We start from the raw sequence: 15,852 nt of genomic DNA on the forward strand, positions 1-15,852 counted from the left end.
CCAGCTCGGCCTACAGAAAAACGTCGTCCCGGCAGCTCGGTAGCAGAGCTGATGCTGCAGCACTGATCTGTGCAGCTGATCCACGTCACTGGTTCTACGGGCCGTCTGTCTGTCTCAGCGACACTAACGGACAGCTACAGCTCCTACGCTTGATGCCGTTACTGATGGTGGATGATGGGTGTAGAAACGTTCTCCACCCGTTCTGACTGACAGTGTAGATACTGTGGCGTCTGTGCTCAGCTTTGGTGTGAAGCTCACTGTGTTTCCTAACTTCTGGTGGCGACCTCATGAAATAACCTCCCTCTGCTGCACTTGTTAGGTGATGCTACTGGAGCAGCCTGCAGGCTTTATTAGGCCCAGCAAAAATATACTGACTTTAATGACTCCACCTGCCATTAGCTGCACTGCCTGCTACACACACACACACACACACACACACACACACACACACACACACACACACACACACACACACACACACACACACACACACACACACACACACACACACACACACACACACACTCTTCCATGAGTGTGACCCTGACGCGCTCTGGTCCTCCAATAAATCACTGTCATAACTGACGGACGTATCGATGAGCATAACATCCAATCACTGGCCTGCCCCCGGGACACTGATGCAGCTCTTCAGTCTCTGCCCAGAAACTGTGTGGCCGTCCTGATGAAGGCTGCTCCTCCTCCTCCTCCTCCTCCTCCTCCTCCTGCTGCTTTATGACTGGATTAAGGCTCCGGTCCAAACAGCTGCTGATTAGAAGGAGACACTGGGTGTTGTTCAGTGTCCTTAAAGACCAAACAGTCCGTCTCTCCTGCTTCCTGCCTCCGCTGCCCCCTCAGATATCTACTGTACAGCCTTTTCTGCCCGATGATGAATGTTTCACTGAATCACTGGATGGAAATGATGAGAGCATCCTTCATCCTCTTCTTACTGACAGACTCATCTGTCCAGGTAAAAGCAAAGCCTGAACCTGTGAATCACTCCTCCTTCATAAATACCAGCCCTTATATATTAAATCCTCATTTCCAGCCACACAGAGTGCAGCTGCAACCATTTCCCAATTTATCTCCTATTTATCTCCATTTCCATGGTGACCCTCCATTTCGTGACCCCACTTCAAGACCTGATTCACTTCCAGCCTCTGTAAGTCCTTTCCTTGTCATATGTTCCATTACTTCACAGAGATCACAAAGATACCATTTCAGAGAGCCAATCCACCTATAATTAATAGGCTTACTGGCTTCCAAACTCTGGGCAACCTGCCCTCCTGCCATCCTTCATTACACCGGGCTAAAAATGCCTCCGATGCTTTATCACGAACATGATCTAAGCTAACCCTTCTGATAATTTTAGCACAGATTTATCCTCTTTTAATAATAATAAAACATGCTTTTATTACAGACTCCCCCTCAAAACGTTATGAACTTTCTCTCCTTGTTGCTCCCCAGCTTCCACACACAGCTCTGGTGGTTCTATATTCCTAAAAAGGTTCTCACGCTACAGAAGGTTTGACAGATTCATAGATTTGTTTTCTCTGAGGAACAACCAAACATTCACGGTCTCATTGTTCTAACGGCACCGTGTCCTGATCTGGTGACGGCCGCATTCCATTTAGGAGAGGTACGGTGCAGGTTCACTGGGGGGCTGGACTCACTGGGACCCCCCCTCAGTAAACAGCTCCAGCTCCAACTGTCTGCTGGGTAAAGGCCTGCAGTAAATTACAGTTCAGTCTTGTTTTTATCAGCTGAGGAATAAAAACCAGGTCCCTTTTATTTCCTGTCAGCTGTTCCCAGGTCAGTTACAGGTCCCAGGTCAGTTTTAGGGCTGATTTTCAGACACTGATCACTTTTAAAGCTCTTCACGGCTCAGACCCCCGACCCCCCGTCTTTTAAATCCCTCCTTAACTTTACTTCATCATACTTTTATCAACAGGTTTTAATATACTGCTCTTATCCTTGTGTGTGTAATTCTTTAGTGTGTTTATATCTGAGGGGTCTGATTTGATTCCCTTCAAGTGTTTTTAATCCCGTTGGAACAAAGTAAAGATCTCTGTAACTTCTTCTGTGAACAAAAAGTGCAGCATGAATGAAGTGTATTCTCCTGATTAAGTGACCAGACAGGGGCCTTAAACTGGCTGCAGCTTCACCACCTGCTCTTCTACTCGTTCTGGTCTGTAATGTTGTGCTCACACGGTCGTGCTCCTAAATAATTCTGTGTTTAATCACGTTGCCACACACTAACTGGTACACGGGGTCAAACAGGAGCGCCGTTACAGGAGCTGATTGGATTCTTGGGCGCTAAAAAGACTCTAATTAATCTCTCATGTAAAGTCTGCTGTCTGAGTCATGACAGGTTTCACACACCAATACAAGGGGGGGGGGGGTCAGCGCTACAGCTGGGCCCCCTTCATGTGCTAATGAAGCTTTTACAACAGCTGCATCGTCCTCATATCACAGGCTTCGTATATATTATTGGTCGATGCTACGGCCTGTGAAAGGTGTCAGCTGCTCCTCCACATGTTCTTCAGTAATAGTTTGTAAAAGGAGCTTCACGCTGGACCGTCACTCCCATCAGGCTCTCTTCAGAATAACAGAACACCTCTGATGGATGTTTGCAGCAGCCGGAGATCAGCATCGACCAGCGCGAACCCTCTGAGCACCATGTCACTGTTAATAGTATTGATCTGGTGATGGGCTGCGCTCTGCCTGCACGTTCACACATGGAGCAGGTTACTCTTATACTGCACAGAGAGCGCAGTTTTAGGAAACTAGTACAATCTAACAACAACATTTAAGGAGCTTGGCTCATATTCATAAAAAGAAATAAGGAAACCAACGTGTGTGTCGAACCAACAAGCAGCACTTCACTAAGAGAAGACAGGTGAGAGGTTACAGCTCAATAATGTGGACAGAGATCCAAAAGAAGTCCATGAAAACAGCTGGTAAAGTGGGTGGTAGCTCCCTCATGGGGGGGGGGGTAAAGCTGGAGTTAAAGATGGCCCCCCCCACCCCGACAGGCCGAATGAGACCCAGGAGTTACCTGTCCAAGTGTGACAGGTAAGAGGCCGTCAGTGATCTCCTGTTTACTTCCTGTTCATTTCCTGTTCATTTCCTGTTCACTTCCTGTTCACTTCCTCATTCTGGTGCTCACAGCTGCTTTAATCAATATTCTTCCATTAACCTGCACAGAGCAGCAGTAACAGAGTACCTGAGTTTACCTGAGATGTTCAGTCCTTTCTTTTAAGTTTCTCGGGCAGTTTTGGGAAAAAGAAAGATTTCCTTTGACCGTTAGATCCTCTGACTTGGTGCCCTACTTGTTCTCTCCTGGTGTTTCTACTCATTAGAAAGTTATTTCCTTCTCAGCAACAAGCACAGCAGCATCCTGGACGTCTCTGAGACTAATTAGCTGAAGACCTGCAGCCGGAGCTCGTACAGTGTGGCACCAGGCTCAGGCTCCGCTGCTGTCACCGCTCCGTGTTTTCAGGTGAATTCAGGCCAACGGGACGCCCGCTGAAACACGAACTGACCATTGGAGCCCTGACAGTCCAGACTGAGCTGCAGGAGCTCTGCCTGCACCACCTCCACAGGACTGTGCTGCTGCGCCCCCCTGTGGCCGCAGGCAGGTGTTTCTGCTGTGGTGTTAAGAGCCTGACACAGAATCAGAGAAGGTTCTTCTCCCTGTGAGCAGAGTGGGGGGGACAGACCCTGTGGGGGTCCCATCGTACACCAGCCCCCCCTAAACTGGTCCACGTGATGCTCACGGCAGCAGAAGTTAACGGCTGCTGTGTGTCCTGCTCTGCCCCCCCCCGCAGGATGTACATGATAGGACCGGCATAAAAACCATAGAAGTGCATAAAAATACAACTCACCGTTCCGCTGAACTAGTGGGAGCCCTGAGCTTGTTCCCACCTGGGGGGTGAAGGGGGACGAGGACCCCCCCGGAGTCCCTGTCCCTGCTCCACAGACAGGATGCTTCACCGCCTCCTCTGCTCCTCTTCTCACAGACTCACCTGTGCTCCGTGTTTTAAACAGACTCCTGGTGTTGTCTTTTAAAAGCAGCTTTCTTCTTCTGGGGAGTCGGAGGCTCTTCTTCTTCTTCTTCTGGGGAGTCGGAGGCTCTTCTTCTTCTTCTGGGGAGTCGGAGGCTCTTCTTCTTCTTCTTCTTCTGGGGAGTCGGAGGCTCTTCTTCTTCTTCTGCCTTTTCCCCTTTCCAAAGAAGCTTCCAAACACGTTTACCTGGGGGAACATGTCACGTGACCGAGACGAGGGTCTTAACCTGTCTTCACCTGTCAAGAGGCACAGACGGATGTCATCGGGAGAGAATCCGGTCATTTTCAAAATAAAACATCTTTCAGCCTGATCATCAATAAAATATTTTGTTTAATTATTATTATTATCATTATTATCATTATTATTATTATTATTATTATTTGTATTATTTTTCTGTGCGACCCACGGACCGGACCCGGTGGTTGGGGGCCGCTGATGTACTGCATCACACACCTGCTGACCCACTGAGGAATCACACTTTTAATCTGATTTCTGGTTTAGCTGGTTACTGTTGAATGTCTTCACTCACTGAGAACTCACTACAGAAGCTTTCCATACATACAGGAATAAAACTGGAACATTCTGCGTCAGCCACAGCTCTGCAGGGCCTTCCACCCACTGATGGGAATGTGTCACTGCAGCTAAGATTCATGGAAGTTTTAGAGATGTTCATGTGCTGTTAAATGACCGTGTGTGTGTGTTTGGAGGTTTACTAGAAACAGCCCGTCCCCTGCAGCCACCTCTGCTCCTGAGCTCTCATCCCGCTAACTGTTTCTGAATGAAGGGTTTCTTTCACCGAACTTCCTGAAAAGCTGAAACATAAAACTCTTATTCGGATGGTTTCTCTCTGCCCACAGTGGGCCTTTCTCACAGCAGACATGTTCACTTGTCACAGTGGGAGCAGCATCTAATGATAACCTCTCCTGAAGTGTCCCAGTGAGGGTTAGGGTTACACAGAGTGAAGGCTATATATATATCTATAGATATATATCTATAGATATATATCTATAGATATATGTGTGTCTGCAGCTCAGTGTTCAGCCTCACTGTCCTGCAGAGACACCTGCTGGCTGCTCACACAACTTTGTCTGCATTCTGCTTTCTGTGGAGGGGGGTGCAGGTGTGACACCTGTAACGATCAGATACCCCCCCTCAAACATCGGCCTCTAGGGTTAGGGTTAGTCATGTCTGTGAGGATGAAGAGGGACGTGTGGAGCTGGGTGCCTTTTATTTGTTTTCACTGAAGGAGAACATATCTCCGCTCTGGCCACGTGGTGGCTCCGCTCTGGTTCAGAGGCTTCATGAGATTCAAATGAATATTTACAGTTAGTCCTTTAGGCCTTTGTGGAGGGGGGGGGGGCAGTGAGAGGGCAAATGAGCACCGTGAAAGAGAGATTTTATGACTTAACTCACAGTAAACTGGTCTTTTTCTGCACCAGTGTTAAAACAGAGCAGATACAATAGCTGTAGCTTGGGGAAATGTGTTAGCCCCCCCCAGAGCGCTCAGAGTGAGCTTCATCTGAGGCTCCTTTGTCTTTCAGGAACTCTTTACTTTTCTTTACTCCGGTTGATCATTAATGATGCTATTTGCTAAAAGGTTACATATCTGAGAGCCTCAGCTGGGTTTGTTTGTGGGTGCACTTTAAATATATCTTACACTATGTGGTGGTTTATTAGATAAACACACACCCACCTACAGTCACCACCTACAGTCACACACACACCTCCACCTGGTACATAAGTGTGTGTGCAGGTGCTTCAGTCTCACCGGAGCGGCTCCAGCAGCACCTGTGTTCTCTGCTCCCCCCTCAGCAAGATGTCTCAGGATTACTTTGGGTTCTCCGTCATAAGGGCCGGGGGGCCAAACAGCACGGTGGCCCTGAACAACGCGGCAGATATCTCCGTTATTGTGATTTACTTTGTGGTCGTGCTGGCTGTCGGAGTATGGGTGAGTCTGTGAATAGTTAATCTCCTCTGGGGAGTCAGAGCGTGTTTCACTGTAACACCTGAACCCCCCCCCCCCCAAAGTCAACAGAGAATGTAGTAATGATGGACACGTTGGACAAGTGAGCATGTTAATTATTTCATCTACCTTTTAGCACCAAAGGCCTTCTGAGCACCTTCCCAGCAGCAATGAGGAGTAAATGAGTTGTCCAGCAGCCCCGATATGACGGTGCTGCTGCTGGGTGGAGTGCAGTCCCTCAGTCCGGGGGGGTCACTGCTGCAGCCGCTGTGTCTGCACTGAAATACAGATTCTGCTGCTGTTTTTTGAGGCTTTGGTAACATGCTGCCCCCTCTTGTTGCAGGCTATGGTGCGCACCAACCGAGCCACAGTGGGGGGCTTCTTCCTGGCAGGGAGGAGCATGGTGTGGTGGCCGGTGGGTGTCACTGATCACACTGATCACACTGATCACACTGATCACACTGATCCCACTGAAGCGTGAGGCTGTCACACACTCACGCTGCCTGATAAGTGTTTATTGCTTTATGCTAACTGGACCTATAAAACATGATGCAGAGGCCATAAGGGAGGTAACATGAGGCTTGGAGTAACTGGGGGTGTAAATCATCTGTAACTCAGTGACAACATGACTGACCATAAGTAGCCAGAGAGCATCCTCAGTGCATCCCATAATAGTCCTGTGAGCCCATGACGTGTCCTCCACAGATCGGAGCTTCACTCTTTGCCAGCAACATCGGCAGCGGCCACTTTGTGGGCATCGCTGGGACGGCTGCGGCTGAAGGGATAGCCATCGGGGGGTTTGAGTGGAATGTGAGTGACGACGACGATGATGATCATGATGATAATGATGATGATGATGATGATGATGATGATGATGATGATGATGCAGCATCACCACCTGTGGCAGGTGTTTCTAACCTGTGACCAGCTGATAAGCGTGGAGGCTGTGTCTGTGTGTTTCAGGCTCTGATCGTGGTCGTCATCCTGGGGTGGCTCTTTGTGCCCATCTACATCAAAGCGGGGGTAAACACAGCCACATGCCCCCTCACTGTGCACACACCTTCAATCAATCAATCAATCGATCGATCTTTATTTATAGAGCACCAGTTCATAACAGACTCTTTCCATAAAGAGCAGCTCAGAGATTAGATCAGACACCAGGTGTTCTCCCCTCCGTCCTCACCTGCAGCAGAGCGACAGTCTGTGTGTTCTGCTGTGTTCAGGTGGTGACGATGCCCGAGTACCTGAAGAAGAGGTTCGGAGGGCAGCGCATCCGCATCTACCTGTCCGTGCTGTCGCTCTTCCTCTACGTCTTCACCAAGATCTCAGTAAGTCACCTCACCCTCCTCACCCTCCTCACCCTCACCCTGTGCTGCTGTTGATTTAAATGATGTGTTTTCTCCTCCTCTCCTCTCCTCTCCTCTCCTCTCCTCTCCTCTCCTCTCCTCTCCTCTCCCCTCCCCTCCTCCTCTCCTCTCCTCTCCTCTCCTCTCCTCTCCTCTCCTCTCCTCCCTCCCCTCTCAGGCAGACATGTTCTCTGGAGCCATCTTCATCAACCAGGCTCTTGGTCTGAACATCTACCTGGCTGTTATCATGCTGCTGCTGATCACCGCTCTGTACACCGTCACAGGTCTGCCGCCTACGATGCGTTCACTTCCTTTCCACTGAACTGGGATCATTTATGAACTAAAAGCGGCACTCTTATCTTCCTGACAACATGGTGGGGGTTAAAGTCTTCTCAGGAACACATGTAGACATGCAGACACTCTCCTTCCTCCTGGTTAGTTTATCTGTGCTGTGTTATTGTGCTTAATTACCCATGGACCGCGATAACAGAGAAGTGGCCTTCTGTTGCTGTTTTGTGATAATCCACAGCTGAACTTTAGCTCTGCAGGATGAGCAGTGAAAGAGCTCTTACATAACACAGCTCAGCGCTGAATAACTAATTTGGTGTGATGAAGAGGTTCGTGTAGAAAGATCCTCTTCACCCTCACCCGTGCCCCTTAGCGGGGAGGACACGTGCTGCTTTTGGACTGACACAGACTCTGTTCCTCAGGCGGACTGGCTGCTGTCATCTACACAGACACCTTACAGACCATCATCATGGTCGTTGGATCGTTCATCCTCATGGGCTTTGGTAATGTGGCTTTGTTATCCTCGTACTTGTTATCGTCACCCTCATCAAATAGTTGAAGAGTTAGAATGACCGTCAGTCTTCATTGCACACGTACCCTCAGCTTTCCACGAGGTGGGGGGGTATGACAGCTTCCAGCAGCTCTACATGGAGGCCGTCCCTTCTGTCACGGCCAACATCAGTGCGAGCTGCTACGAACCTCGGCCGGACTCCTTCCACATCTTTAGGGACGCCATTACAGGAGACCTGCCGTGGCCCGGCCTCGTGTTTGGACTCACCATCCAGGCCACCTGGTACTGGTGCACTGATCAGGTCAGTCGGGCTCGTGGGATGGCTCACAGGGCCGAGCACACACACACACACACACACGCAGGACTGATCCACACACGTTTATGCACCTTTATCTCGTCTCCTGCTGGCAGACGTGCTTTTAGTCAGAGCCTAATGCTCCAAGAGACGCAGATAAGATTCACAGGCGCTCTGACGCTGGGTGATGATGAAGGACCAACAAACTCAAAGGTTTACATCCAGCACATTTAGATGGCAGAAGATAACAAGTGAGTTTAACCTGAAGGAGAGAAAAGAGTAAAAGTACAGAGGACATGTACTTAAAGTACTAAAAGTTCTGTCAGGGTTACAACATTACATCACTGGATCATCGTTACTGACTCAGATGTTGTCATTGGTCAAGGTGGAGCTTATTCTGTCTGCTTTACTGTGTTTACAGTTGTCCTACAGCTGCACTTAACTAATGCAGATATATTTGGTACTTTCCACCTCTCACCCCCCCACACTGGCCGTCTGCAGGTGATTGTCCAGCGCTGCCTCTCAGCCAAGAATCTCTCCCACGTGAAGGCGGGCTGTGTCTTGTGTGGCTACCTGAAGCTGCTGCCCATGTTCCTCATGGTGTTCCCCGGGATGATCAGCAGGATCCTTTACGCTGGTGAGCGTGTCTGATGGTGTACGGCAGCTCGTCCACGTCTCCCTGCAACTATTACTAACATCCTGCTGGTCTTATCCTCTCTGCTCCAGATGTGGTGGCGTGTGTGGACCCGGCTGAGTGTGAGAAACACTGTGGGGCCAGTGTGGGCTGCACCAACATCGCTTATCCCAAACTGGTGGTGGATCTCATGCCCAATGGTGGCTGCACACTGACCTTTGTCCCATCAGTGATAATGCAAACAGCAGCCTTTTTCTCCTCCTTTTTAATCCGTCATTCTGTCCGTCTCAGGCCTGCGGGGTCTCATGCTGTCGGTGATGCTGGCGTCTCTGATGAGCTCGCTGACCTCCATTTTCAACAGTGCCAGCACTCTCTTCACAATGGACATCTACACCAAGATTCGGCGCTCGGCCAGTGAGAGGGAGCTGATGATCGCTGGCAGGTACAACACACATCGGTGATCGGTTTGACTTGGTTTGCTTTGCTTTGTGGTGACGTGACCTCACTGTTGGACCGTGTGCAGAGTCTTCATCCTGGCCCTGATTGGTGTGAGCATAGCGTGGATCCCTGTGGTGCAGTCGGCCCAGAGCGGTCAGCTCTTTGACTACATCCAGTCCATCACCAGCTACCTCACGCCCCCCATCGCAGCTGTCTTCATGCTCGCCATCTTCTGCAAACGTGTCAACGAGCCTGTGAGTTTCCTCTCTGCCAGCTTGTTGAGGTGTTTGATTCGTGAACCATCTCAGTTTAACGTCTGCTGATTAGCACAAATCACAAAGTGCAGCTGAGGCTGATGGGAACCATTGAATTGGTGAAACCGATGACGCCGCTGCTTGGGTCACGCTCATCCTGAGGGGGGCATGAACATGTGCACCAGCGACCACGACAATCCATCCACTTGTTGTTGAGATATTTCGGTCCGAGCCAAAGCGGTCGACCAACTGACAGACAGGCCGCCGGCCCGGAGCCGTGCTGCTGGCGTGGGTGAGGAGAGTGTGTGTGGTCATAAGCAGCCCATCACAAAGATGTTGAGTAAATTCTGCCTGAAGGGCTTCAGTTTTTATCTGACTTCTGCTTTAACTGGGTGCCTTCTAACAATGGAGCAGTGTGATAACACGAACATCTGTGTGGGATCTGAGACGGTCAACAGATTTTCTTTCATAATGTGGTGTGAGCACATACCTCCTGTGGATATGATTCTCACTCTCGTGACAGTCACGTTCGCTCGGCTGAAACACTGAAGTCGTCAGCTGATCACATTCAGAAATCAGCAAATTCACTGAGGACGTTTCTATAACCCGACACAGTCGCACTCTCTCGCGGTGCCTCGGCTCATTTCTCCGGATCTGTTTCCACGTTAATCATGTTTGTCATGACTTCACTCCTGCGTCATGTATGTTTCATGTGTCTGTTGTGTGTGTGGTGCTGTTTGGATTCATTCAGGGCCCCACAGTCAAAGGGGGGGGCGTCAGTTCAGCCAGTCTGGATGTAATCTCCTCTTAATTCACACTGACTGTGTGGCTTGTGTCCGTCCATCCATCCATTATCTATACCGCTTATCCGTTAGGGTCGTGGGGGAGCTGGAGCCAATCCCAGCTGACTTCGGGGAGAGGCGGGGTCACCCTGAAGTGGTCACCAGCCAATCACAGAGCCACATACAGAGACAGACAAACACTCACACCTACGGCCAATTTAGAGTCACCAATTAACCCAGCTTGCATGTCTTTTGGATTGTGGGAGGAAGCCGGAGTACCTGGAGAGAACCCACGCTAGCATGCAAAACTCTACACAGAAAGATTCCAGGTTCAAACCAGGATTTGAACCTGGAACCTTCTAGCTGTGAGGCAACAGTGCTGACCACAGCACCAGAAATATCTCAACAGCCACTGGATGGACTGCCTCGAGACATTCACGGTCCCCAGAGGGAGAAGCCTGCTGACTATACCTGTAACGCCACCAGCAGGTCGACCTCTGTGGTTTTGAGTGAAATGTCTCGACAGGTATGGGATGGATTTTTACCAACATTCATGCTCCCCTCAGGATGAATTTGCATCATTCTGTCGGTCCCTTAACTTCTCCTCTAGCGCCTTCACCAGTTCTACCAGTTTTATCAGTTGTACTTTGTCCGATACTTTGATTCACCTGAAAAACCTGAGACATTAATCAGTCATCATTCGTGCAGCATGAAGCTTGACTGTAGCCTCTCAGTCATCCTCATAGAAAAGCTGTGGTCCTACCTGTCCGTCCCTCAGGGTGCGTTCTGCGGCCTTGCGGTTGGCCTGTTCATCGGCCTGTCCAGGATGATTGCTGAGTTTGCGTACGGGACAGGCAGCTGTGTTAACCCCAGCATCTGTCCCACCATAATCTGTGGAGTCCACTACCTCTACTTCTCCATCATCCTGTTCGTCGTGTCCTGTGTCATCATCCTGGCCGTCTCCCTCATGACCAAACCCATCGACGACAAGCACGTACGTGACCCCTCCCAGCCCGCTATGATCATCGGTTTGATAAATATGACCACAGACTGTACAGATAATTGGCTTTGGTCGTTTGTCTAGCTGTATCGTCTGTGCTGGAGCCTGAGGAACTGCACGGAGGAGAGGGTGGACCTGGAGCAGGACCAGTGGGACGACAACAGGGAGGCCAACGACATGGAAATGGAAGGTAATCAGCAGACAACCAGTAGAAACGTATCACACACAAGCAGATGGTCCTCATCGCCTTTTCTCGTCCATCCCAGAACCCCAGGAGGAGCCGGGCTTCTGCAAGAAGGCCATGATGTGCTTCTGTGGCCTGGAGCAGCAGAAAGGCCCCCAGCTGAGCGCCAAGGAGCAGGAGGAGCTGCAGAAGAAGCTCACGGACACCTCGGAGGAGCCTCTGTGGAGGAACGTGGTCAACGCCAACGCCATCGTCCTCCTGTGCGTGGCTGTTTTCTGTCACGGTTTCTTCGGTTAAAGAAACAATCCGTTGGATACTCAGATTTTATATGAATGTAATTTATGACCACATGAACTGTGGTCCTCAACCCTCTAAAATCAGATTACTGCTGCATGCAGACCGAGTGTGGCTGCTGAGCTCCTCCACCACAAAACACATGTTTTAGTAAAGTGAAACCATGAAAGTATGTCAGTTCTGTCTCCAGGTTTGGTGCAAAGAAATTAAACTTTTCTGTTTTGCAGCTGAAGTAAACGTTCCACAGGTCCTCCAGTGTTAACAGGTCCTTTCCTCTCTGTCTTTGCTTGTGTGACTGAGTGTTCGGGGAGTTTCTGTGTAAACCAGAGCAGAGAGACCTCACTGCTCGTCTCAGCACAAATGTCTTATTTAATTTGGGAGTGAAACAATCAGAGAGCTCGTAGCTGTCAGGAGTGGGTGTGACGTCTGAGAGAGTTTACATGTTAGAGACGTGACAGTGAATACATCAGTCACCGACCTGTAACACAAGGTATTCAGGTCCACAAGTTATTTTTATTACTGTATTTGCTACCTCATTCCTCCTCAGCCCTGTCCTGGTCATTATGTGCGCTCAAAGTCCGTCCAGCTTACTGTCTGTTGTTTTAGGTGTTAATGAATAAAGACCTCAGAGTGCCGCCTCTGTACGTCCCTCTGCTAGTTCGCTCTGTGAGACGCTGCATTCCTCTTTACTTAACTGCACATTAACTTTCTGTTCAAATCTGAGCCAACTGGACCAAATCAAATCTTTTATGTACTTGGTAAATAAATGCTGATTGACGACCACACGTGGACCCGTGAGTCATTCCCATGGTGACACATGTATTAACTCTGTGTTGGGGGTTAATAAATGGTATGTACAATCAGAAATAATTAATAACTATCAAAGATAATTAATAATAGCTGAAGGATTTCAGAGTTCTTGACAGTGTAGAGGTTGGCAGTATTCACAGCAGGTATTAAAACATTTATTAAGACATGACAAAATCAATCAGAAACAATCTAACTAAGTGACTGACTAGCTAACAAACAATAGGGAGTGTGTGTGTGTGTGTGTGTGTGTGTGTGTGTGTGTGTGTGTGTGTGTGACTAGGCAGGAGGATGTGAGATACAGGACCATAAGGGTGGAAGAGCCCAAATGGTGATGGCCAGACCCCCTGGGGTGTGGGGCAGAGGCTGTAGCTGTTAGCTTAGCTTTGTCTCTCAGTGGAGGCCTGTTGTAAACCGTGTGTGTGTGTGTGTGTGTGTGTGTGTGTGTGTGTGTGTGTGTGGATAAAGGTATCAGGTTAGAGCAGAGGATGGTTCATCTGTAGACTCTGTGTCTGTGTGAGCAAACTAACATCAGCTAAACTTCATGGCTGCACAGTAAACTACAGCACATCACAATAACAATAAAGCAAATCAGTACATTAACAAGGTTAAACCATGTATGCAGTGATGTTATGTTAATTATACCCAGTTAGAGTTTGTTACCAGTCCTTAAAGGGAAGAAGAGTCCTTCAGTGTGCTGCTCTCTCAGCCGGTTGATGGGCCAGGCTGGAGGAAAGGTGTGGTGTGTATGGATGGATGGATGGATGGATGGATGGATGATGATGGATGGATGGATGGATGATGATGATAATGGATGGAGGGATGATGATGGATGATGGATGGAGGGATGGATGATGATGGATGATGATGATGGATGATGATGGATGGATGGATGATGATGATGGATGGATGGATGGATGGATGGATGGAGGGATGGATGATGATGGATGATGATGATGGATGATGATGGATGGATGGATGATGGATGATGATGATGGATGGATGGATGATGATGGATGGATGGATGATGATGGATGTGAAACAGGAGGACACAGAACACATCAGATAGCTGACACACAGTCGCCCCCTGGTGACACAACAGCCTCATTACACAGGACCGGACCTGACTGGACCGGACTGGACTGAACCACTGGACCGGATCAGACCGGACCGGACCGGCTTCAAAAGGCCGTTCAGGCTGCAGCTGCACACACATGATGTCAGCTCACTCAGGCAGCAGCTGTCAGCGCTGAGCTCCCTGCTGCTCCTTTTAAAAACAGAACAGTCCCACAGGAAAAGAGTCCCACCTCATTTATTTTATTTATTTCCCCCCCTCATCACAGCTACCGTGGTACCACAGCCCCTCTGTGTGTGTTTGTCTTGTGTATCTGTGTGTGTGTGTGTGTCTCATTTCTGTTCCTCCTCAGCCTGACAGCGCCTCAGTTGTGCATGTGACGGCCTCATTGTGTAGGTCTCCACTTCCTCACAGCTCCTGCTGAGCTGCACTTCACCTCGTCAGTCTGCAACAGGAAGACGTTTCTAGCAGAAAACAACTCACACCCTCCAAAGACTTTGACTTCACCATAAACCTTGTTTATGGCCGGCAGAGTTCACTGGACCGTAAAACCTCCCACACACACATTTCTGGCATGTTTTGGCCCACTGACATTTGCAGAAAGTTCACGATAAGAGTGTTCTTGGCCTGTTGATCTGATCTGATCTCTCACTCTGAGACAGCTCAGCATGTCGCTCTACATCTAACATATTAAATCACTGCTGTCGATTACAGCTGCTTTTCCATTAAGAGGTTGCTCATTTAAGACTTGGAGCTCCACGTGTGCAGGATGTGACTGTGTTTCCTTCACTCTTTCATTTCTTCCTCCTTCAAGAAGCAACAAAGTCCCTGGAAATATATTCTGCCAAACTGACTTTATGACTGAAAAGCTTCTAACTAGTTTGTGTTACCTGTGATCGATGCTCCTTAATCACTCATCATTCAGTGATGCTGCTGCTGCAGCTCTTAAACAACCCAAAGCCTCCAAACCCACGTGATGCATCTTGTGTGTTTCACAGGTGTGACACTGGTTGAACATTACAGCTGAAGGTCACCATGAGCTCACTGCTGCTGTGGACTGAGTGTTTTCTCCTCTTCTGCAGATTAACTAACTATGGTGACGCTTTATTTCCTCTGTCCAGCAGTTACACACAGAAACCCTTCAAACATGCTTCACAGCACAGTGACGTAGCTGTGAGCAGCCATGGGGGCGGTTTAGTGTTAATGAATGTACAGAAATGTTAGCAGCTGTTTATCTGTGTATTTATACACCAGCCTCCTCTGACAGTGTGGAGTCCATCAAATGCAGTAATAAACACTTATATCTGCTTACAGCCCCATTAAAGTGAGTAATAACCTTTTATTAAACTCACTGAGTAGGAGGCCGGACGGTAAAGTGCTGTTGTAACACCTTTGGTGAAGAGACACTGGCTTCTGCCCACACTGCTGGTTAGAGACACATTAGAGGAACTGATGTTGCATCATGACGAGGTGAGTTCACGCCGTGAATCTGTGAGAAGCTCCACAGAGGTTCAGACCTGTCGGATGTGGCGCTGCTCTCATTACATTATGAGTCTGATGTCCACATTATGTAAGAACAGCCCTCTTACACTGATGAAAAATCGCATCATGTTTTTTTCACTTTGATCTGAGGATTATTTATCGTCAGCACTGAGCACATACAAAACTTATTCAAATCCTGGTTATGCAACATCCCCGTATGTGCACATGTGTGACGCTGCCTTCAGGTTTCTGGGTGAATTTATAGAAACAGTCTCAGATTTAGCAGTCAAGTCCTTTTTTTTAGAGAATTCAAAGTGTGAAGGGGGAGTGAATCCACTCGACACCTCCCTGCTGTGTGTGAATCACATACATGTGGTAAACGTGACGGACCTGCTTTTCTAAAGCTTCAGTCGGCAGCAAGGAAATTCATTTCT

At 48.8% G+C, this 15,852-nt stretch overlaps 1 protein-coding gene across 1 annotated transcript; it reads left to right on the forward strand.

Annotated features, from left to right (window-relative positions):
• Positions 1–5,881: 5,881 nt before the first annotated feature.
• On the forward strand, positions 5,882–12,099 carry slc5a1 (solute carrier family 5 member 1). The gene is made up of 15 exons (XM_070849996.1): positions 5,882–6,013; positions 6,372–6,443; positions 6,734–6,838; positions 6,992–7,051; positions 7,252–7,356; positions 7,553–7,658; positions 8,085–8,165; positions 8,266–8,474; positions 8,970–9,105; positions 9,195–9,302; positions 9,394–9,544; positions 9,626–9,794; positions 11,355–11,570; positions 11,661–11,766; positions 11,843–12,099. Exons 1-15 carry the CDS (start codon positions 5,882–5,884, stop codon positions 12,055–12,057), a joined length of 1,971 nt encoding a protein of 656 aa, XP_070706097.1. The 3' UTR covers positions 12,058–12,099.
• Positions 12,100–15,852: the final 3,753 nt, after the last annotated feature.

Source organism: Pempheris klunzingeri, chromosome 19 (assembly GCF_042242105.1).
Source record: "Pempheris klunzingeri isolate RE-2024b chromosome 19, fPemKlu1.hap1, whole genome shotgun sequence".
Taxonomy (NCBI): domain Eukaryota; kingdom Metazoa; phylum Chordata; class Actinopteri; order Acropomatiformes; family Pempheridae; genus Pempheris; species Pempheris klunzingeri.